We start from the raw sequence: 24,915 nt of genomic DNA, 5'->3' as shown, positions 1-24,915 counted from the left end.
CCTGGATCACAGGTCAGTGCTCAAATGCTGAGACACACCAGCCGGGCAGTTTATCTTTATTTTAACCAAAGCTAATGAACTTGACTGTAATTTCTATTTCCACAGGCACCTCACAGAATCACTCTTAAGAAACTGCACTTTGACAAAACTCATCACAGGAGTTTTCACACCGAGGTGCTCCAGACGCCAGTGCAGCAGACAGGAGACAAAGAGGGAGGAGGGGAACAAGATAGCAGGCCCTGAGCCAATGTCTTATTTCCAAAGGGCAGCTCTGTTAGTCCCGTGTGCTCACTGAGGTTCTGGGAAAGACTGTCTGACAACCTGTCTGTCCCTGAGGCTAAGAGCTGTGCTAGGGTAATGACAATAGGACTCGGGTTAAGGACCTTACTGGCCACGGCATACACGGTCCCCTCTATGTGGCCCCACAGCATATGTTTTTCTCAGGCTCCATGAACAGAAAAAAGTGGTCCTTCTCCTGAGGAACCAGGGTGTTCCTCCCAAAGATACAGGGATCCTGTAACAGCTTGTTTCTTTGCTTGCTTTGGCTACCAGGCAGCTCAGAGCCAGATTCACGGCCCACTGATTTCTAACTATATCCAGCCTCATGCTGGTGTTCCCATGTCCCTGCTTTGGCTTTGGCTTTATTTTAATCTGCTTTTTATTTTAATCTCTTTCTCATCACTCTGTTTTCCTTGGCTACTTAAGTGTGCTCCCTCCATCTCTCTCTCTCTCTCTCTCTTTAAATCCTATGAATCAAAACGAGGAAGGGACTCTAGACCAAAAGCTCTGCTTCTCTAAACATCTATCCCCAATTAGCATGTCCCCATGTGGGTAAGCCTCAAATGCTCCAGGTCCAGCCTTTCAAGTCCCTCTGAATCCAGACTGGGAATCCTAGTGACCATCTGTACTAGTCTACATTTTTTAAAAATATGTTTTTATTGATTTTTTTTAAGAGAGAGATGAATGGAGAGGGAGAGAGAGAAACATCGATCAGCTCCCTTCTGCACGCCCCCCACCAGGGATCAAGCCCGAAACCTGGGCATGTGCCCTGACTGGGAATGAAACCGACCACCTTTTGGTGAGTGGGACAATGCTCACCCAACTGGGCCACGCCGGCCAGGGCTGATTCAGTCTTCTAATTCTCCACTCTCACCTCTTTTCGGGCTAGAGGCAGTAATCTCCGTACATTTACGCACAAATACATAGAAAGCTATCTCAAGGTCCCACCCCAGGCCCCAACAGTGAGGATAGAGGGACACGCAGCTGACTCAAATCTCACTCGATTTCTTAAAAATAATTCATGTTTTTGTTTATAACTGCAACCACCAATACAGCTGTGTATAATGTAAAAAGCACGACTTCCTCGACCGCGTCCACTTCTCCATGGGTATCCATGGAGGCATCAAACATGTTGGTAACGGTTTTCCCCTGGAGTCGGCAAGTTTAAACTCAGGTGTCCACAGGAGGAACGGAACTCACCTTCTCCCCATACTGAACCCATCTGTGAGGTCCACTCCTCCAATACCAAATCCACTTTGTGGTGAAGAGAGAATTGTCTGGCATCGTGACAGAGGAAGGCGTGGAGATACGTCGGATGGGCATAAGACCGCAAGTCATTTTCTGGAAATTGATTTCTGAATTTCCGATAGTAAGGCTGACAGGGAAAAGTTTAAAGTTAACCAAAATGTTTCACTGCCCTCTGTTTTCTACAATCTGGTCTTCAAAAACAGAAGCACAGAATTAAAGTTTTAGAGCTGAAAGGGGCCTTCAGATTTTGATACATCTGAAGGTCTTACACGCAAAAGAAAAAACCAAAACACAGAGAGGCAATGTCACTTGCCTACCCCACCTACTTAATGGTATCACAAAATGTATTCTTTCCTCAAAAACTATCCCAAATAAAACTGTGCCCACAAAAAAAAGTTGGCTCCATGTTAGAAACTCATAGTAGGTCAGTTTTTTCAATTATAATTATTTACGTAACTGTTTATTTAATAGACCTTTTTGGGGACCCAGCAAAGCCAAAGTTATTTTCATAATATTAAGACATTATTTGCCTCTTTCACTTGCATGCTCACACATGCATAGAATTCTCAAGAGGCTACATCATGTGTGATTTCACAATGGATTTAAAAAATATAAAACAATGTCATTCTCAATGAATTATTTTTATTTTGTTTTAGGAAAGTTACTTCTAGTTATATATATCTACAGGTATAGTCATATGCATATAAATGTAAGGTTATATAAATACAGTTATATAAAGTGTTATTTATATTAACATGTAACGAGTTTAGTCTTTTTAAATGAATCAATAGCCCAGCTGGAGTGGCTCAGCGATTGAGCATCGACCTAGGATCCAGGAGATCGGGGTTCGATTCCCGGTCAGGGCACATGCCCGGGTTGCGGGCTCCATCCCCAGCAGGGGGCATGTAGGAGGCAGCCGATCAATGACTCTCTCATCACTGATGTTTCTATCTCTCCCCCTCCCTGAAATCAATAAAGACATATTTAAAAAGAAAATAAGAATCAATTATTTAATTTTTCCCAGTTTGGGTTTTTATGATAAATATTGATAGCTATAATCCACATAAACAGAAGCTCTTTGGGATCCTCGATACATTTTAAGACTGTAGAGGGGCCCTGAGACCAAAATGTTTGAGAATTACTACTCCAAGAGGCGCCTCCTTCATCAGTGCTTCTCAACCATGAATGGTTTTGTCCCCTGGGGGGGCATTTGACAATGTCTACAGACATGCTGGTTATCACAACTGACATCTAGTGGATAAAGGCCAGGAATGCTGCTAAACCAACCCCCTCCAAAAAATATAATAATAATTATCTGGCCCAAAAGTGAATAGTGCTAAGGTTAAGAAACCCTGCTTCAAATTTACCTAGGGGGAAAAGTCACCCAAAAACAAGAAAATAGCTGGTGCCTCCCTCTAGTGGCCAAATGCAGCAACAGAATTTCTACCAAAAATTCTACTGCAAATACTAAACTTGCAGATGATGAAACGTGTGTAATTCCCCCCCCCCAAAGAATTTCCCTTATTAAATTAGGATGCATCTTATGAATATGGTCATATGTGGTATCACCCATTTCAGCCCTTTCAGAAACAAAAATATCAGGTTCTAGGAGAGAGAAAACAGCAAACATAAAGGAAGTTACAAAACGCTAACGTTCACAAAAACTTCTGCATAGAACTATTATGAAATTGCTCAAATCAGCCTGGCCAGCGTGGCTCAGTGGTTGAGCATCAACCTATGATCCAGGAGGTCATGGTTCGATTTCCGGCCAAAAAAGATACATTAAAAAACAACAACAAACCTTTGGCTTAATTTCATATCTTTAGGACATGATTTGAGCAAATTTTTAAAAAAATATGTCTTTATTGATTTCAGAGAGAGTAACGGAGAGGGAGAGACATAGAAACATCAATGATGAGAGTCATTGATCAGCTGCCACCTGCACGCCCCCGACTGGGGATCGAGCCCACAACTCGGGCTTGTGCCCTGACCAGATATGGAACCTCGATCGCCTGGATCCTAGGTCGATGCTCAACTGCTGAGCCATGCTGGCCGGGCAAGCCAACGGCTCTTTTGAGGTAATCATTTAGTACTTTTAATAGTCCTATCATGAGCTGACAGAAATATAAACCGGCCTCTGCAGTGTGTTTATCTGCACAACACAATGACAAATATTAACTACACAAATAATTGTGTCACTGTATTTGCTTTGTGTGCAAAAGCAAATATTCTCAGAATCCCTAGGACTGTGCAGGCTCTGCGTGACTTCCAATGCACCCAGCCTTTTTCTTTTTTTTAAACTCAGCAGGCAGCTGCCGTTTTTATCTCAAACTTGAACAACCTAATCGGGATTCTGAAGGAAAATCATTTCTTCTTCCCATAAGCCTAGCACTATGCTTTCCTTTGAGGATGTTGTGGCTCTCACAAGCCAGAGTCCAGCCCCCAACTTACACTCGGACTTGGGGGTCACAGTAGGCCTTCTCAATACTGTCCATGGGCTGGAGGTCCGTCCAGGTGTTTGCTATGAACATCTGCCACCGGTAGGGCAGGTGGAAGTGAACTTTGTTGCAGTCTCCTGCAAAGACAGAGAGGAGGGCTGAGGGTGGGCTGAGGGGGTTCTAACCAAGTCAACCAAGTCCACTTCTGACCTTCCCATCAAGGCCTGCCTTTCCCACCTCCCAGACCTGCATGCGGGGCACATTCCGTCCACACCTTTGCTCACGCTGGCTGCTGGCTGCATTGCCCCGTATCCGTATGTCCAGGTTCCTTTATTACCCATGGAGACTCATCAGAAAACAAAAATTCCCCACTCCCCCAAAAGTCTCCTTACCCACATGAAAATCGGAGGTCATTATAAATTTAGTTTCCCTTTCTGCACCTCCCAAGTGGATGGGTACATGGAGACAAAATATAGGCCGCTCCCCAACAGAGGCCACTGCTCGTCTTTCCTTGGAACTCTGGCCTATAATTTGCCTCTTCCAGAAAGATTTCCTCACACATCTCACTCTATTCTGATCTGACTTGTATTTTGGATTCCCTTAGCCAGCACTCAATACCAGGTTGTGCTTTTTTTACTTGTATGTTTATTTTACGCAATAGTTCTGTTTTCCACAATTTTCATTAGGTTATGTTTAAATATTATGTTATGTTTGCACATTTTGAAATGTCCAAAAGATGTGTGACTATTTTAAAACAAAAAGAGACAAGTTTAGACATCAAAGGGGAAACCCACAGAGTAGCACTGGCTGAGATTTGGCTGATTCGAAAGTATATACCATTCATTATAGTTCATACCTCATACCCATTAGAATGGCTGCTATTTAAAAAACAAACAAAAACAGAAAACAAGTGTTGCTGAGGGTGTTGAGAAACTGGAACCCTTGTGTATTGCTGGTAAAAAAAAAAATAAAAAGGTAAAATGCTGTAGCTACTGTGGAAAATGGTGTGGCAGCTCCTCAAAAAAATTAAACATCAAGTTACCATGTGACCCAGCAATTCTACTTCTGGGTATGTACCCAAGATAATTAAGAGCAGGGTCTTGAGCAGATACTTGCACACCCATGGTCATAGCAGCATTATTCCACAATAGCCAAAGGGTAGAAATAACCCTAGTATCCATCGATGGGTGGATAAATATGATGTGATATGTAAAGACAATAGAATATTATTCAGCCTTAAAAAAAATTTTTTGGCACGTTCTACAACATGGACGAACCTTGAGGGCACTATGCTAAGTGAAATAAGCCAGTGTCACAAAAAGACAAATTCTGTGATTCCACTCATATGAGGGACCTAGAATAGTCCTATGCAGAGAAATACAAACTAGAATGATGGCTGCCAGGTGCTGAAAAGGGGGGGAAATGAGGAGTTTTTGTTTAATGGATACAGAGTTTAGTTTTGCAAGATGAAGTGTTCTGGAGATTGGTTGCCCAACAATAGGAATGTAATTAACACTAGTGAACTGTACACTTAAAATTATTACAATGGGGGGAAAAATCTGCTTTATGTATTTTACCACAATTAAAAAGAAAAAGAAAATTTTAAGTTAAGGACTTTTGATTTAGAGAATACAGGGCAGAATTATCCTCTTTGGAAATAAGGTAAATGAGTCTAAAAGCACTAGGTGATCACGCAAATAAAACCAGACATGATCATGTCCAAGCCTGGGACAGAAGTAGAAAGGTGAGAAAATGATAGCAACGCGAGAGGACAGGAATTTGTCCCAAGCATAGTCCCATGGGGATCATTTCTATAGGAAGCCCGGTGGCAGGGGGCAATGACCAGGTGTGGCTCTTCAACCGGAACCACCAACAGATCACTGGTCATGTGGAGCACAGGACCCTTGAGTACACATCGCCCAGGAGAGCCAATGCCTAAATAATGACAGGAAATGAACTTCAAGAATGTGTCTTCTACGGTTCCTTTGTTTTTTGAATTTGTTGTTTGTTTTGAATTTGTTGTTTGTTTCATCTTTTAGTGCATGAAAAGATGGATCCCTGATTAAGCCTAACATTTCATCTAAAATTGAATTTTGAAATAAGAAAGTGTATTATCATGCGGTGGTGAAGAACATAGGCGGTCTGGGCGATTTAGGGTCAAAGCCCAACCTGGCTACTTGTGGACATAAGATTTTAACAACTTCATGCCTCCAGTTTCCACATCTGTAAACTGGGTTAACAGAACCTACTTCTAGGGTTGATGTCAAGTTTAAAGAAGGTGCATGTAAGGTTCTTAGCATTGTGTCTGACACATAACAAATTCTCAGTAAATGTTAGCCATATTGCTATTAATAAAGTTTCTGCTTCTAGAAAGACCGTAAGTTACTCACTGCGTTGACAACCCTTAGACAGATGGTCGAGACAGATTTCCTCTGAGCCAGGATTATCCCCGGTACTCAAGATGTCAGACAGAGAATCTGTAAAACAAAAGAGAGTGCATATATGCTGATCTTAATGTTTAAACCAAAAATCAAGGCACCTGATCTCACCGTGGGAGAGAATATCTGAAACTGGGCCAGGGTCAAGACAATCCTGACTGATGTGTTGCTCATGACAAGCCCTCCATAAAAGCAAACACAAAGATTAGGGTCGCGTGAGAGTGATGGTGATTTCTTAAACCGTGGTCAAACTATTCCTGTTCTCAATAAATGGAGTTTATTCCATACTCTTCTATTGGTTGGTCCTTCCATCTTCCATGTCAGCCTCCTCACCAGTACCACCCCTTAACCCAAGCCCTCTAAAACTCGATGCCCTTTAATAACTGCTGGGGGACATCCAAAGAGAAACTGCCGGCCACAGCTGCTCTGCTGCCGACACAGGACCTGGGGCCCCCTTTGTCCTGCAGTGACTCACTCAGAGCAGAGCCCGGGGTCCTCCTGGCAAGATCACTGGCAGCGGAGATGGAGAGCTGAGCAGAGTTCGCACCATCGACCTCACAGGCTGCAGTTCTATTGCTTGAGGAAGCCGTCGAAGGCGGCACCTTGGGCAGAGTGCTCACCAGAGGGGGGGCAGTGGTCTCCCCCAGTGTGGGCAGGACCTGGGTCCTCAGAATCTGACTTGCAGAGAGTAACGCATCTTTACCCACTCTGGCCCCCGACAGCAAGTCCAAATCAGTGCCACCGGTAGTTTGACACGCAACTTTACTAAAGCCATTTGGTGCGTCGTGGAGAGATTTACCGGCCCAAAACACCCGCTCTCTGTCTTCAGCATCATCCATAAGGATGGTGTCAAGATTAGGGGGAGTGGTCCCGGGTTCCTGATTCCTAGGTAACGATTTTTCTCTCTGCCTACTGCCTGCGGTTTTGTAACTTAAAGATCCCGAGGAAGCGATCTCTGTGGCCATTCCGTCCAAATTATTATTAAAAATTGAGAGATGCTGGGTTTCTGGATTCCCGCTTCTGCCCTCCATGTTCAGGAGGCCTGGGGACAGCACGCCAGCGCCCTTTCTGCTGGTCACGGGTTCAGGTGTTCGAGGAGAGCCAAGGGGAGAGCAGGAGGCAGGCTGGCTGGGAGCCAGCGGGCTCTCTCTGCCACCTCGGTCGCTCGGCCAGGGGACGGCGCCCTTCCAGCCCGGAGCGGGCGTCAGATCAGAAGCGAGGTGCGCGCTGCCGGGGTTCCCATAAAAGAGGCCTTCTGGAAGGCCGTTCTCCGAAAGCCTCGGGCTTCCTCCCAGACCGGCAGCCTTGGGTGAGGCTGAGGAAGGCCGAGGGCCGTCTTGACTGCCCAGGTGCATGAACTTGAAGGTGAGGTCCTCTACAGGCAGGTCCTCCAGGGGAGACCTGCGGCCCGCGCTATCTGGACTGGGTGTGCCGGACCGCCCCGTCGAGCCGTGGGCGGGTGGAGGAAATTCTCGACCGCCCTGAAAGAATCGATCTCTGCTCTTGCTTCTGCCTCGATAGGCCGGGTCCCGACCACGTGCGGGGGGAGCTAGGAAAAGACAGAAACAGTGAAAAGCAGCGTTAGCATGCCCGAGCTCTCGCCACGGTTCCTCTCGGCCTTTCCAGGTCTGCTGTCCAAGCTCTGCCAAGCGCCTTGTCCTGGTGTGGCGTGTAAAATCCCCAGAAGGGCGGTCACGGCGATGAGGCAGCCTGCCGTTCCGCTAGCACAGCCGAACCACTCTTCTCGGCTTCTCTCCTGGGACTCGGGGGTAGCCCCCAAGCCCCCAAACTCAGGTGGGGCTGCCCACCACTGCTGTGCTGAACGGGACGACCAACTAGTGCAAACTAGGCAGGATTTTCCAAAATCATCTAGATTTTGCCCATATTCTGATGTAGGTGTGTACCTAACAAGGTAAGAATTCACAAAACTTAAACCAAAAAAAAATGAAACGACGGTGTAAAGGTCTAATTTCACTTAAACCAGAGAGTTTCCTGAAGTTTTTCCACTAGCCCTCCCTGCCACCCCACGCAATGCCCAAACTCAAATGAGGAATATAAAAAAGAACTGCAATGGGAAAAACATCCTCCAGTGAGGATTAAGAAAGGAAAAAATAATCGGTATCTCTAGATTATATAAGCTATTTGCTTCAAAAAATTCACCTCTTCAACATCCACCTCAAGAAGACATTAAAAACTGCCAAGGGTTCATACCATTAAACAATATAAAAGTGCTTAAGAAATAGTACCGTTCACTTTACACCCATTATCCCAAAAAAAACAAAAATACGAGCGCTGGCGAGGAGGTGGAGATATTAGAACCCTTGTGCACTGCTGGTGGAATGTAAAATAGTGCAGCTATTGTGGAAAATGGTATGGAAGTTCCTCAAAAAATTAAATATAGACTATCCACATGATCCAGCAATTCCACTTCTGAGCATACACACAGAAGTATTGAAAGCAAGGTCTCCAAGAGATATTTGTACACCCATGTTCAAAACACCACACCATGTCAGTCAGTATTCACAGTAGCCAAAAGGTAGAAGCAGCCCAAACATCCATCGGCGGATAAACAAAAGGTGGTGTATACATACAATGGGATATTACTCAGCCTTAAAAAGGAAGGAAATTTGCCCGGCCAGTGTGGCTCAGCAGTTGAGTATCGACCTAGGATCCAGGAAATCGCAGTTTGATTCCCGGTCAGGGCACAGGCCCGGGTTGCAGGCTCGATCCCCAGCAGGGGGCGAGCAGGAGGCAGCCGATCAATGACTCTCATCATTGATGTTTCTATCTCTTTTCTCCCTTCCTCTCTGTGAAATCAATAAGGACATTTTTTTTTAAAAAAAAAAAAGGAAGGAAATTCTTACACAGGCTATGACATAAATGAACTTAAGAAGACGTTATGCGAAGTGAAACAGGGCAGTCACAAAAAGACAAATACTGTGTGATTCACTCATCTGAGTAACCTAGAAGAGTCAAATTCATAGAAACTGAAACTACAATGAAGGTCAACAGGAACTGGGTGGAGGGGGAAATGGACAATGATTGTTTAATGGGTAGAGTTTGGTTTTGAAGATGGAAAGACTGGTTGGACAACGTGAATGTACTTAATGCCACTGAACACTCAGAAATTACTAAGATGGTAAACTGTACGTTAAGTGTATTTTTACACAAGTTTTTAAAATTTTAATATATATACATAATTTTTTTGAAAGGAAGGAAATTCTAACATGCTATCACATAGATTGGATGAAAGTTGAGGACATTATGCAAAGTGAAATAAGCCATATACGGTATGATTCCACTTCTCTGAGTTTCCTAGAGCAATCAAATTCATAGACACAGAAAGTAAAGTAGTTGCCAGGGGCCGGGGTTAGGGGGAAATGGGGTTATTGCTAAATGGGCACGGAATTTGTTTAGGAAGATGGAAAAGTTTTGGAGACAGATGGTGGTGATGCTTGTACAGCAATGTGAATGTACCTAATGCCACTGAACTGTCTTAAAAATGGTTAAAACAGCCCAGCCGGGCGTGGCTCAGCGGTTGGGCGTTGACCTAGGATCCAGGTGATCAGGGTTCGATTCCCGGTCAGGGCACATGCCCAGGTTGCGGGCTCGATCAATGACTCTCTCATCATTGACGTTTCTATCTTCTCTCCCCCTCTCCCTTCCTCTCTCTCAATAAAGATATATTAAAAAAAAAAAAAGTAGGAAGTGTATCCCTGGCCGGTGTGGCTCAGTTGGTTGAGTGTCATCCTGTGCACCATAAAGGCTGCTGGTTCGATTCCCGGTCAGGGCACATACCCAGGTTGTGGGCTCGATCCCCAGCAGGGGGCGTGCAGGAGGCAGCCGATCAATGACTCTCTCGTCATTGATGTTTCTCTCTCTCTCTCCTTCTGCCTTCCTCTCTCTAAAGATCAATAAAAATCGATTAAAAAAATCTATTTTTTTAAAGTAGCAAGCACTCACCTCTGGGCACCAGCCTCTTGCGGCTGTGCTTGTTGTTGCAGATGTCCTGGATGTTCTGCACCACCTCGGGGCTCAGCCCGTGCTCCCTCATGATCACCAGCACCTTTCTGTCCATGAGGTTGTGAGACCGGAGGCAGTTGGCATAGCCACAGTTCCCTCGGGTGAAGTGCTCGCAGATGTGGAGCCTTTCGCACGGCGGCTGCTGGCTACAAATCTGTCTTCTACCTTCTCCCTTGTAACTTTTGCAAATCTGCAGAGGAGAGGATGAGCGTCAGAGACAGAACACCTTCCTGTACCTGCTACACATTCGTCAAGGAAAGTCTGACTGTACGAAAATTTCAGAAGCAAGCAGATAGACAAATAATGCATGCATCTTCCACAGCCTTTAATGAATTACATTCGATTGATCATTTCTTTGGGGCAGAAGGAGTCTTCGGACTCACTAAAAGCAACATGAATTTGATAATCCTTTGGAAGAATCAAAGTAAAATGGCCAGCTACAGATAGGTCCAAATAGGACCCAAAGTGAGCCCTACATTATCAGGGCACCCCCAAGAGGAAGGCCCACCTTCAGATATCAGCTGACTCCACAATTAAAATGACAGGTGGGTCTTCCCTGCGACTGTTGAAAATCGAGAATCTAGTCTCTGCTAAGGCAGAATGTGGCCAAGTTTCTCAAAAGCTCAACCAAAGGAAATAATGTTATACGTCTCTGTAAATGAATATATGATATATAGATATATCTAAATTATGTCAAATTATCTACATACATAGACATATATATATATAGATACATATATAAGTAGATACATATGTATCTATTTACATAGATATGTAAAATTTTCTACAAAGATATACTTCTTACTAACAGGAAGTCAGAACAAACATTATTAAGCCCGAGGCCACACCATGTGATGCAGGACTGGAAGACACTAGTTTAAAATTCTGCAAACCTAATCAAGCATCTCAGATCACAAGGGCATGAAATTAGAAATCAACTACAGTAAAAACACTCAAAAACATTCAAATACATGAAGACTAAACAACATGTTATTAAACAATGAATGGGTTACCAACAATATCAAGAAAGAAAGAAAAAACTTCCTGGAAACAAATGAAAATGAACACACAACCACCCAAAATCTACGGGACACAGTGAAAGCAGTCCTAAGAGGGAAGTTCATAGCACTACAGGCTTACGTCAAAAGGCAAGAAAAATTTTTAGTAAAGTATCTACCCTAAAACTTAAAGAATCAGAAAGCTCCCCTGTGAAGCCGTGCGGACCAGGGCCTTTTTTTGCTGGGAGTTTTTTTTATTACTGCTTTGATGTCACCAGTTGTTACTGGCCTATTCAGGTTTTCCGATTCTTCCTGATTCAGTTTTACGTGATCTTGCTCATATGTGGAATCTAATAAACAAAATAGACTGAGGAACAAAATAGATCCAGAGACACAGAAGCATGGAACAGACTGATGAATGTCAGTGGGAAGGCGGGGGTGGGGGAGTGGGAGGGGAGAGATTATCAAAGAATTTATATGCATATTTGCATAACCCCTGGACACAGACTATTGTGTGGTAAAGGCTGGGGGGGATGTGGGCAGGAGGGGATCAATGGGGAAAAAAGGAGGGATATCTGTAATACTTTCAACAATAAATTTTTTTTTAAATTAAAATAAAAGCCTGCAAACCTAGAACCACCTCACTGAATTACTTACTCTCAAGCTCTGTTTCCTCTGCTGTAAAAGGAAAACACTTGCTCCGTCTACCTAAACCACACTGTTGAGCAGATTCAATAATAAAATATGTGAATGTGTTGGGCAAAATATAAAATGTGATGCAAATGTTTGAATCATGATGTGAAGAATCATAAAGATCAAAACATTCCTAAGATGTTTCAACAGACTCTGAGCAACCAGATCAACACTGTTTACTGTGATTTATCTGTGTGGTAAAGACAGGAATCCGGACTCTAGCCACACGATGTAATCACACAGACAACCTGTAAAATCTGACCCAAGGAGATACTGTTATAGAGTCTATTACCCAGAATTCTGATTCTAGACCAGCGGTTCTCAAAGTGTGGCTTTGACCAGCAACATCAGCACCACCGGAAACTTATGAGAAATGCAAACCCCATATCTACAGTCAGAACCACCAAAGGTGGGGCCCCACAATGTATGTGAACAAACCCTCCTGGTGATGCTAATGCACACTAAAGCTAGAGAACAGGTGTCCGAGAGGCTCTAGAAAAAAGAACACTTAGCAACCCCAAAAATGATACCTTAACATTCCAATTACCATGCTGATATTTAAATAAGGCTGCTCCTGGCCTTAAGTAGGCCAGCACAAATGAAAACATTTCTTCCTTGCATAAGCACATTTCAATTTCACAAGTTTATATGCCAGGAAGCCAGGTTTGCCTGATGCTTTTAGGTTCTCATAGGTCAAGGCAAAGTGAAAAAGTGTGAAGATCTGTAGTTTTTCAGGGCAGGGAGTGTGTCGTGGCCACTGCTGCCTCCAAGATTTAGCTCAGTGCCTACCACTTTCTGGTATTCCTTCATGTAGCTGAACAAATGCAAAACAGACAACAAATTAAGTGAGACCTGAAAGAATGAAATGCCTTGTCCAAGATCACACAGGCAGTCAGTGGCAGAGTCAGGACTTTGAGACAGAGAAGGACCATCCTTGACCAACTATTCCTGAAACAAGCTGAACCTGGCTGAGTCCCTCCTGCTAAAGTTCTACAAAGACTTCTCTTCCCCAGCATTTTCAAAAAGACACTTAAGCTAACGATGCTCTCGCTGATTGAACACTAAAGGAACCAGCTCCTCAGGCTCCTGTAGTTCAGGAAACGGTGCAGTCTCCCAGTCTGTGATCTTAACCCTGACCAGTGGTAAATGGCAATTTAGATACTAGCTAAAAATAAACTTCAGGCAAGAGCCTCTCTACCCCACCCACTAATCATAGGTACTGAATTCTTAGAAGAGAAAGGGAACCTCAGATGACACTGCCCCCTTCTTTGGACTCTGTGTGTGATGAAAGGCTGAGAAGAGCGTCCCCTAAGAGAACCCTCACAGTGCCTTTGTCCATGGGCTCTTTTGGGATCTCTGAACAGCACCTTCTGGTAGGTTCTTAATTGCTGACCCCTTCCCTAGAGGAGAAGGAGTGGCCACTTCCCTTATTCTCCAGGGACATGATATAAGAAGTTCTTGATTTTGGAGAACTGAAGCAGAGATCAGCCCTCGATGAGTAATGTTCCCAAACCTCCAAGTTTAACACTAGACTAAGGGTGGACCACAGGTCAACATTCTTCTCAAGTGTCACAACAAGTCTTCATCTAATTCCTTTACACAAAAAGAAAGGAGAGGATGCCTATTTGTCAATAGGACCTTTAACCAGGCTGGTGTGTAAGGCATTTTCCCCAAGCTGGTAGCCATGGGGGGATGGGATGGGACGGCCAAGGGCCATAGATATCCCAAGACAAGACCACTAAACCTTGGGCTCCTGGAAATGGAGACAAATCCAAGCACCTAGATGAAAGAATGCACAGGTGGGGAGAGGAGATGGGATGTATTTTCCTCCCCTCCTCCCCTTCCCCAAACAAATTTTTATGGAGTCCCTTGCATTCCTGTCTGTCCTGAGCTCAAGGGTCAGCTCAAAAACACCCCTCAGGTCACAAGTTTTTTAAATCCTCAGGGAAACACGACGGGCTTAGTCACAAAGCACTTCACCCTCCAGGGGTCCCTAAGAGCTATCTTGTCATATATTAAGGCACCTCTGAATTTCAACCTTGCTGATCTTCATCTCTTCCACCCACTGCACCTGGGTCTTCCATTATGTTTCTGTGCCTTTTCTGTGTGAGGTTAAGGTTAACTTCTCTACTCAAGGATTTTTCTTAGGTCAGATACCCTTCTTTAAACAGCATCCTCTGATTTTTAAGTCAATATTGTTGCACGGATGAAAATGTTAATCACCTGCCATGATGATTAATCATCTTTCTTCTAGTAATAGAAGCTCCCAAGTTTTAGCTGGACACATGGTTATCCAGCCAGAAACTGTATTTCCCAGCCTCCCTTCCAGCTACGTGCGATCCTGTGATAAGCTCTGGCCAATGAGACGGGAGCAGATGTGAATACAATATCCAGGTCGCATCATTTAAGAAGGAAACTGCTTGCCTTCCACCACTTCCACTTACTCACCCCTGGGCACCTGCCTGCCTACACCTATGCAAAACCAAAAGTTGACAAACTTTCTCTGTAATGAACAGACAGTAAACATTGTAGGCTTTATAGGCCATTCAGTCTCTGTTGCAACTACTCAGATCACCCTTCTATCAAGAAAGCAGCAACGGCCCGGCCTGAGTGGCTCAAAGGTTGAGCATCGCCCTAGGATCCAGATCACGGTTCGATTCCCGGTCAGGGCACATGCCCGGGTTGTGGGCTCCATCCCCAGTCGGGGATCATTTATGTTTCTCTCTCTCTCTCCCTTCCTCTCTCTGAAATCAATAAAGATTTTTTTTTAAAAAAGGCAGCAAGATAATATGTAAATGAATGGGTGTGACTGTGTTGTAACAATAAAACTTTATAAAAACAAAACAGATGGCAGGCTGGATTTGGCCCATGGGCTGTAATCTGATGACACTTGATCTAAACCATCAAGTGATAACGAAATAAAATTATATTCTATTTGAATCACTACATTTTGGAGTCTCCTTGTTACAACAGTTAGCCTGTACCTTCAACCAAGATACCCTGTCATTTTCCAAAACCTTCATTCAAAGCCCACCTCTTCCAAGAGGCCACCATTATATAAAGCATCAGTTAGTCCTACTACTGCGTCTTCAGATCACACTTGCTCACACAGGGCTCCCAAGCAGCCTAGCAGAGCAGGCATCCCAGACTCAAATTCTTATAAAACTTCAAGCAGGAAATAAATTGCAGGAATCTCTTAGGTCACTCAACTGTGGGTGTTGTCCTCTGCAGAGCCCTGGCGCTAACTCTGAGTTTCTTCCTGGTCCTGCTCCAACACATCCATGATACGACACTGCCAGCTACATATCCTTCCTGCTTTTTAAACCAAGGAATCATAACTTACCTCAGGCATAAAGAAAGGGTCATTCTGGATGAGCAGCACTGCTAATTCTTCTTTGTTCAGTCCAGAGAGCTGATGGTGTTTCAGGACTTTAAAGTTCTCTTCCGAGAGGACATTGTGAGAATATTTGCATAAATTTCTGAAAGAAAATTTCAAAATTGTCAGTATTTCCAATTCACGGAGGGGGGGAAAGAAACCATCCCGGGAACTTGGGAGTCATTGGAGACCAAGATCCCTATTGTTTGATAACTAATACAGACTGGTCCTGCTTAAGGAATACACTTTAAAAATATAAAGTGATGGCCCAGCCAGAGTGGCTCAGTTGGTTGGAGAATCGTCCCGTGCACTGAAGGGTTGCCGGTTCGATTCCGGGTCAGGGCACCTGCCTGGGTTGCGGGTTTAATCCCCGATCCGGGGCAGGCAAAGGGCACCCAGGTCAATATTTCTCTCTCTCTCTCTCCTCTCTCTCTTTTCACCCTTCCTCTCTCTAAGCATGTCCTTGGGTGAGGCTTTTACATATATATATAAATAGATGAAACACAGGGGGGGAGGGGGTGGCTGAGTATTTTTTCAAAAATTATACACACCTATACTTTAAATTATTGCAATACTTCTTCAAACAGTATTTCATCTACTACATTATTAATGTGAAAAGAGGAAAAATTAGCAAAAAACACACACCCTGAAACCAATTTCTTAGAAATGATTGCCCATTGAGAGAGAGACAAAGAATAACTAGGATAACACATCTACGGACTGACAATCGAGTCAGTGAGAAAACAATTCCATTTATCAAAGATTTTAATTATACGAAAGTGTTGTTTTATCTCTTCTACATCTTATACACCAATGTACACCTGTATGATTTGTTACTACAAAGGAATGAAACAAGCTCTTAATTGTATACTTCAAACAACTCCACAGGAAGACAAAAAAATCCCCCTCACTTGAAGGCTTTGATGATTTAGGTCAACACTATCCCTAACAGAACCTTCTATGATGATGGAATTGCTCTCTCATCTGAGCCCTATATGGCTACTGAGCGCTTAAAACAGCTTGTGAGACTTAGAAACTGAATTTTCTACTTTCCTTTATTTTAATTACTTTAAATTTGAATAGACACATGACTTAGTGGCTACCATACTAAATGGCAGAGATTTAGATCTTTGCTATTCAAAGTACAGTGGGAGTATGTGAGTGTGATTATTTCCCTACAAGCACATTAACATTGAGGTTTGTGACTCTACTACTTCTTCACTAAGTATATAATAGACATATTTTCATTTGCACTTAAATAAACCTCTCCATTTATTTAAGTCTTGCTCTAGTTTCCTTCTTGAGAATTAAAAATCTTTAATAGTTCTTTCATTTTCCAAATATTAAACACATTTATCTGTTGCCACTATTCCTTTAGTTCAACTGTGACTAGTAAACAGAAATGCAAATGACCTTGCAAAATTATCTTACTGAAATTGACCATTTGTGTGTGTTTTTAAATTTTTTTTAATATATATCTTTATTGATTTCAGAGAGAGGAAAGGAGAGGGAAAGAGAGATAAAAACACCCATGATCAGAGAGTCATTGGGGATCGAGCTCTCAACCGGGGCATGTGCCCTGACCGGGAATCGAACCTCGATCTCCTGGATCCTAGGTCAACGCTCAACAGCTGAGCCACGCCCGGCCGGGCTTGACCCTTTGTTTTTACATGTAGACATCTAAGGTAAAAGTCACTGATTCTTATGCAGCTGTCAGCCTGCAAGGCATTTCTGAAACCCTCTGGAACTGCCTTAAGCTCTAGCTGTGGAGCCTCAAGGGAAAAATCACAGGGTCACCAGCCGCACCCAGCAGCCCTCCCACGCACTTGCTCCTTGGAGAAGTCAAGGGCAGCCGGTCAGGCCCTGGCCACAGCCTCTATCCCAGCCGGGCCCCCTCCGGGCTCTCTCCACCAGGTGGCCCTGGCTTTCGGTGTATTCCTGGCACTCCTTGATAAAGATGACCTCAGCTCTCTGCTTGCTTTTGGGTTCTGGGGTTTTAGATAACTGCTTCCCAGCAACCCCACCCCTACCCAGAGCCCTCAGCAGCAGGGCTAAGACTCCAGCTTATCACTCCCCCAAGGCCTACGGGAGGGGGATCTGCAGAGAAACTACAGCAGGAAGGCCCCTCCATCGCGGCTTTACCAGATGTGTGGAGCATCATCACCGCAGAAGGATTCTCTTGCCATTGGCCACTGCCCTTAAGGACCCTCTGGACCTGGGAGCTGAAAGTGACCTCATTGAAACCCCCCACCGCTAGCGAGACGGGTCCTGCCCTCTGCCTTGAGATATCTGACAGGTGTTAATCAGAGGGAATTAAGAATCTCCGCTTTCCCTTTAGCTCCAATCCAGACATCCTGAACACAGAGACAAGACTATGGCCTCTCCCATCGCCTAAAGAGGGTGAGAGAAGACCCAGGCCCCCCCAGGTCCCAGAGAGATGCAGCTTTGGTCACACCCATGTGTCTGTCATGTCCTAGCTGAGGCGTGGGCACCTCTAAATACTAAGTCAGTATTTCCTCTAAATACTAAAGGCAGCCAGGAAGCCTAACGGGGGGCCCTCTGCCTAGAAGCCTTGAGTGCCCCGGCTTTTCCAAGCCCACCCAAGACACTCATGCCTGAGGAAGAGCCCACCGGCTGGGTCCCTGAGGCTGCCCGCCTGGGGGCCCAGTTTCACTTCTCATTCCCCTTCTCCATCCTCAGGCAAACTGGCCGCTCCTCTAGATTCTAGGCTACTCCCCTCCCTGGGAAGCCCTGCTTGTTTTCCCACATTCCCTAGACTTCTCCCAGCTTCTCAGAGGCTTTATCTTTGCCCTAATTTCAGCATATTGATCAGCCATGGGGGGGGGGGGCGGTTTGTGCTCACTTATTTGGGAGTAAGACCAGAGGTACAGAAATTAACATTTATCACATATTTCCTAACTGACAGGAACTCTGCATCTGTTATTTAATTTAGTCTTCACGATAATCCTATGAGGTGACAGTTTACTATTTACTTTGGGAAACTGAGGCTGCGTCAAATGAGACTTCAAAGGTGACTCAAATAAAAGAAAGATCTGATCATTAAACCCAGATCTGAAAACACAAACAAAAACCTAATCTGGAAAAAACAAAAACAGACACCTGAAACTTTTCCAAATTAAAAAGAAAAAAAACCATTCTGGGTTGTTTAAGCCACTGTACTAAGTGGGAAACTGAGAGCAGAGTCCAAGGAGAGAGACGCATGTAAACCATATGAAGGGGCACAAGACAAGACAGAAACCATTTTCTGTGATCGGCGCTGAGCACACATGCTCAGCAGCACCGGACGTGATCGCGGTCACGGTCAGGGGCTGACGCCTCCATGTTCGGGTGTAAGGTGGCAGAAGTTTCCTTTCCACTTCTGATCACTTTCGTCCCAGCGCCAGGTCCCTCAAACTGGCTAGGAGGCCTAAGCCAAGAAATAGCGTGAAACTTTCCCTGGGCTTCTTTGGGGTTTTCTAAGCCCGTGAGGTCCCTGGACGCGCATCACCTGGGAGGTTGTCAGAAATGCACATTCTCAGGCCCCATCCCAGACGTACTGGGTGAATCTCAGACTTTCATCCACATCAAAATCACCTAGAGGATTTGTTAGAACAGACTGCTGGGCCTCACCTCCAGAGTTTCTGATCAGTAGGTCTGGGAATTTGCATTTCTAACGAGCTCCTTGATGACGCTAAGGCTGCTGGTCTGTAAGTACTAGATTCAAGGTCACCTTCTCCAACCATGGACAACAGGGTCCGCACCTCTGGCACAGTCAAGAGCCCGCCTACCAACCATTAGGAATTGGGCGGGGGGAGAACAAGCGTCTCCAGGACGCGGCCTGCACTTGGAGCAGATAAACTTCAAACACCGGGTGTTGGGATAAAAGATCGCTTTTGAAAACAGCAAAGGTGGCCTTGAAAGAGGCAGAACTGTCTCTTTCAGGAATCTCAGGCCTAAAGCTTAAACACAAATGACCTTCTCGCTCAGCTCTTCCAGCCACAGAACAAAATGTAATTGAACCTTGGCAGCATCTTCCCCCACCTCAGATGAGGCCCAGCCTGCGGAGTGGTGTCAAAAGGGGCCACATACTGCACCTGATGAGCTCGTGGTGGCCAACAAACTCAGAGGCCTAAAGTAGTCACATAGGACAGTCTGAAATTAAAACTTTCTAGCTAAAAGTTAACTGTGGGTAGTCATATCCTAGGCCAGTATTTTTCAATCTTGACCTTAACTAAGTAGGTCTGGGGTCTTTTTTTTTGCACCTTTGATAAAGTACCTGATAATACATCTTTGGAATATCAAAGAAGTCCCCCCCCAACCCCTCTAAGCACAACCACCCAGGACAGCAGAGACCACAAGTCCCCTCGTTGTTATTACATTCATTGTAAACTGCTGACCATCCTATGCCCACCTATGTAAAATAAGCATGTGTCCATTCCTTTTATTTTTTATCCAGTCCCAGATTTCACGTCACCTCCTTACGCCTCCCCCTTTGATTGAAAGTAAGGTGCAAAACTGCCATTCTCTGGAGCATTTTCTCAATCCGTTGAGGTTTTGCTTTCTGGCAATAGTGGTTAGTTTGGCTCAAATAAAACTCATAAAGGTTCTCTACAGGTTTAAACGTTTCTTACGTTGACCGGAGTGTTTGGAAATCCCCAAGCCTGGGCCACACACACCCTCAGAGACTCATTTAGTTTGAGAGGAGGGCGGGATGTGGTCAGATTAGATTCTGAGTGAGGTTCCTGAACCAGTGGCCACCTCTGAGCTGCTGCACTTCGCAGCAGTAAACACAGTGGGGGGCTCTGGGCTCCACACTCCAACCTGCGGAGGAAAGATAGTGGGGGGGGGACGGTAACCCAAGGGAGGGTCTTGTTTTCGTTTTTTAAACGTCTTTATTGCTTTCAGAGAGAGGAAGGAAGAGACAAGAAACATCAATGATGAGAGAGTCATTGATCGGCTGCCTCCTGCACACCCCCTTCTGGGGATCAAGCCCGCACCCCGGGCATGTGCCCTGACCAGGAACCGAATTGTGATCTCCTGGATCCTAGGTCGATGCTCAACCGCTGAGCCACACCTGGCCGGGCAAGTCTTGCTTTTTGACAGTAATTTGTATCCAAATACCCCTTCCCTACTCTCCCTCAGCCTCTAGGCTTCCCAACACCTGGTAGGGGGGTTGATAAAAAACAAAGAGGTAGTTAATTTACACAGAAAACAGGAAATAGCTCACCATGGTATAAGCCTGGTGAAAAAGGAAACAGGATGTGTGAAAGATAAAATCTAGAGAATACCGGTCGGAGGAATAAAATGTCGTCCATGAAAAAACCTAGCCCTGGTCAGGTTGAGTTCAGATGGTTAGCGCGTCGGCCTGATACGCCAAGGCTGCAGGTTCGATCCCTGGTCAGGGCACATACCTAGGTTTCGGGTTCGATCCCCAGTTGGGGTGCCTATGGGAGGCAAGAGACCCACGTTTCTCTCTCGCACTGTCGTCTGTCTGTCTCTCTCCCTTCCTCTCTCTAAAATCAGTAGACATATCCTCAGGTGAAGATTAAAAAGAAATCCCTAATATTTTCAACAATAAAGTGTAAAAAACAAAATCCCAATGCCCAAGTCATACCTCGTATCCATTAAATCAGAATGTCTAGGGAGTGGGAGCCAGGCCTCAGTATGTTTTAAAGATTTTGCAAGTGATTCCATGAGCAGCAAGAGTCGGGTGCTACCGGTATCAGGACAGAGAAAACACGCAGCCGGTGACCAGAGTAAAGAGGCGGCCCCGACAGTATTGCCAAAATCTTGATGACTAGATAAGAAGTAGGTCATACAAGGCTCCTCTCCTCCCACAGGCCCCTTCTCCCCGGGCGAAACTTCCAGCATAAATCCCCTAGGAAGTTAAGAACAGTAAAATAAACTAGAGAGAAACAGTAAGTGCTTAGCAGTGTTTGAGGATTCCTTCCGCGAGAAAGGGGCAGAAGCTTCTAGAATAGTCTACTGTTTGCGACACAGCGTCCACGGTTTCCTGTTATCTCTTGTGATTCTATTCCAGATACGCAGTGAGTATGTCACCCTAACCTTGGAGAACACAGTTCTTTGTCTTTGCTCTGTCCCAGAGAACCCACTTCTCTTTTATTCCCTGCCCCAAGCAATAAAGCCACATAAAACCTTGCTTTGGCACTCTGCCTGGAGGTGCTCCCCACATTTCATTCCTGAAAGTGTGGTTCCTGAGCCTCTCTGCAAAGGAATCCTTAGGGGGACGGTCAAAACTAACCAACTCCTTCTGAACCAGAAGTTTTGATGTGACTTGGGGATCTGCATTTCAGTTAAGTTCCCCCCACTGATTCAGAAATACAGCATGTTCTAACAGAACTGCTCCCAAGATTGATCCATCAGAGTGTGGGGGGAAATGCTGTAACTCTTTATTTTCTACCTAAAAGAGTAAAAAAAAAAAAAAAATCATTGCCTGAGTTGAGAGGGGTGGAGGCAATTAACTGGTTAATTTAGAAGAGGCACGAGAGAACTTTCAGGACTGACTGAAATATTCTTTATCTTGATTATGGCGGGTACACGGGTGTATCCATTTGTCAAGACTCTTCAACTGTAACTTTAAGTGGGTACATTTTATTGTATGTAAGTCATACCTCAACAAGGTTGATTTTAAAGTTTCTTTAAAGGTAGAAAATTAAAGAGTTATATACATTGTATTAAGTAAATATATACATAATAGGAGTATACAGGATCAAAATTTCCTCTAGTGACAGGGGTCCAGTTCCGTACATGGGCCGTCGCTCTAATCACTGAGCGACACCGCCCAGGGCTGACAGTCAAATTCGATCAAATTAAAATAAATGCGAATTGAATCAAAAAAGAACAAAATTTTCCAAACGTTTCTTACGGGGTACACACCTCTTTGTGCCATTATGTCCCAGAAAACAGCATGTCTCCAAGGCCATCCGCCTGACGACATGACTCAAGGGCTGAGCACATTTAGCAACAGAAGGAACTTACAGGAAAACGAAACCTGGGCAAATACACCCACACGAATGACAAATGGCATGCAAAGGTGAAAGGCAAACCTTGAAAACACTGTGCTAAGTGAAAGAGGCCAGACAAAATACAACAGATCTTGTAAGATTCCATTGAAAGGAAACCTTCAGAATAGGCAAGTCTGCAGGCAGACCACAGGTCAGAGGTTACTGTGGGCAGGGGAGAGGGGTGACTGCTGATGGGCATGGGCTCCTTTCTGGGGAGATGAAAATGTTCCTGAACTAGACCGTGGAGAGCGTTGCACAACATCATGAATGTCCTATTGCATTGAACTGTATACACTTTACAATGGTAAGAAATTAAAACATAAAGGCTGTTACGGACAAAAACTAAACAGAGCGCTAAGATGACCAAAAAAAGCAAAATGCAAATAAGCAGCTACTAGGAATTAGACGCCAAGTTAAGAAAAACTTGAAAAACAAGCACTCTGACTTAAAAGAGCTACAGAACCAGAATATATAAAGAACTAAAACCACCACGAGGTACATTGCACATCCCTTGTATTGCAATAAATTTTAAAGGCTGATGATATCAACTGAACAAGGGAACTCTCAGAGTCTTCTGCTGGGATAAAACTTGTACACAGCTGGAAACAATGTGGTATTATTGCATAAAACTTAAGTATGGGAATTTCACTACTAGATACCTAGGGAACTCTCGCACATGTACACAAGGAAAGACATATCAAAATGTTCAACGCATCACAGTTTGTTATAGCAAGAAATTGAAAACGATCTATATTTTAATAATGTGGAAACTGATCATGTAAATTGTGTACATTCCTACAAAAGAAACCTATACATCCGAATGAACTAGAGCAGCCCCTCTCCTAAAATCTGGGGGGCTGGGGCAAGATAAAAGAGAGGTCCACGCACCAAGTATCTAAGTACTTAAAACGAATTAGTCAAGCTAAGAAATGGTTCAATACAACATGTTCTATCTTCCTAGCTTGACAAACATATAATGAGACCTGGAAGGCCAGGTGGGAATTTAGACTTCTCAGACCTCAGAGCTCTCTAATAGGACAGAGCAGAATGAAGCAAGCTCAGTCCAGGCTCCCAGCCCTAGCCCATCACTTCTTTTCCCAGCCCAGGCTCTGTGCCACCACGCAGAGGCGATGGACATGCCAGTCAAATTCCTTCGACGTGTATGAAGACCAGGGGAAGAAGCCCACACAGGCTGTGGAAGTAGGCTTGGGAATTCTAGGACTCCAGGGTCCCAGGAACCCAGAGCCCGGTCGAGAACATGGTGGGGCATTCCTTGGCCTCATGGACTCTTCAAAAAGTAAAAACCCGCCTGGCCGGGAGTGGCTCAGCGGTTGAGCATCGACCTAGGATCCAGGAGATCACAGTTCGATTCCTGGTCAAGGCACATGCAGGCTTGATCCCCAGCTGGGGGTGTCCAATGATGACTTTCTCATAGATGTTTCTCTCTCGCTCACTCGCTCGCTCTCCCTTCCTCTCTCTGAAATCATAAAGATATTAAAAAAAAAAAAAGTAAGAACCCAGCCGGCCAGACATGGCTCAGCAATTGAGCACTGACCTAGGATCCAGGAGATCGAGGTTCGATTTCCAGTCAGGGCACATGCCCGGGTTGCGGGCTCGATCCCCAGTTGGGGGCGTGCAGGAGGCAGCCGATCAATGACTCTCTCATCATTGATGTTTCTCTCTCTCTCTCCCTCTCTCTGAAATCAATAAAGATATCTTTTTAAAAAATAAATAAAAAGCCAAACCCGTAGAAAAAGAGAGAATTGCCAGGGATTTGGGGAGGGCTGTGGTCAAAGGGTACAACCACTTTCAGTTATAAGTAAGTTCTAAAGATCTAAGGTACAGCATGGTGACTACAGTTAATAAAAATGTACACTTAAAACTTGCTGAGAGAATTGATCTTAAGTGTTCTTACCATCAAAAAGGGGGGAGCGGGAAATAGATGAGGTGATGGATAGTTTAATTTGCTTGGTTGAGGGAATAATTTCACAATGTATTTATCAAAATATCACAATGTATACCTTAAGTATATACAATGCTTATTAGTCAATCATACTCTCAGGGAAGCTGGAGGAAATAAAGTGTTTATCCCTAGTGATCACCTCTACAAGGGGGGAGATAATCCAAGAAGATAATACAAGGGGGTTTAATTGTGTAATATTCTATTTCTGAAGCTGATTTGTGGGTACACAGCTATTTAGTGTATGCTTTATATATTTTCATAAGACTTAAATATCACATAATAAAACTTTAAGGAGAAAGTTCTTTTAAAATTGAAACAAAAGATACCATTAAAAACAAAGATACCATTTTGTCTCCTTCAGATTAGTATAAATCAAAGTCTGATAATACCAAGTGCTAGTTGGCCATAAAATGTGGGAAACTATGACTCTCAAA

At 44.4% G+C, this 24,915-nt stretch overlaps 1 protein-coding gene across 1 annotated transcript in view; it reads right to left on the bottom strand.

The window, feature by feature from the left end:
* The window catches only part of ZC3HAV1 (zinc finger CCCH-type containing, antiviral 1), a 38,166-nt gene that overhangs the window by 8,813 nt on the left and 4,438 nt on the right, over positions 1–24,915 (bottom strand). Inside the window, exons 2-7 of the mRNA XM_087820991.1 lie at positions 15,461–15,596; positions 10,367–10,616; positions 6,879–7,952; positions 6,356–6,442; positions 3,979–4,102; positions 1,480–1,654 (exon numbers count right to left, since the gene is read on the bottom strand). Coding sequence (XP_087677117.1) covers positions 1,480–1,654; positions 3,979–4,102; positions 6,356–6,442; positions 6,879–7,952; positions 10,367–10,616; positions 15,461–15,596 — 1,846 coding nt within the window. The remainder of the gene's footprint in view (positions 1–1,479; positions 1,655–3,978; positions 4,103–6,355; positions 6,443–6,878; positions 7,953–10,366; positions 10,617–15,460; positions 15,597–24,915) is intronic.

Source organism: Miniopterus natalensis, chromosome 10 (genome assembly GCF_054644295.1).
Source record: "Miniopterus natalensis isolate mMinNat1 chromosome 10, mMinNat1.hap1, whole genome shotgun sequence".
In the NCBI taxonomy this organism is placed as follows: domain Eukaryota; kingdom Metazoa; phylum Chordata; class Mammalia; order Chiroptera; family Miniopteridae; genus Miniopterus; species Miniopterus natalensis.
The sequence above is the reverse complement of the archived record's forward strand: the minus strand, read 5'-3'. Positions and strand labels throughout refer to the sequence as shown.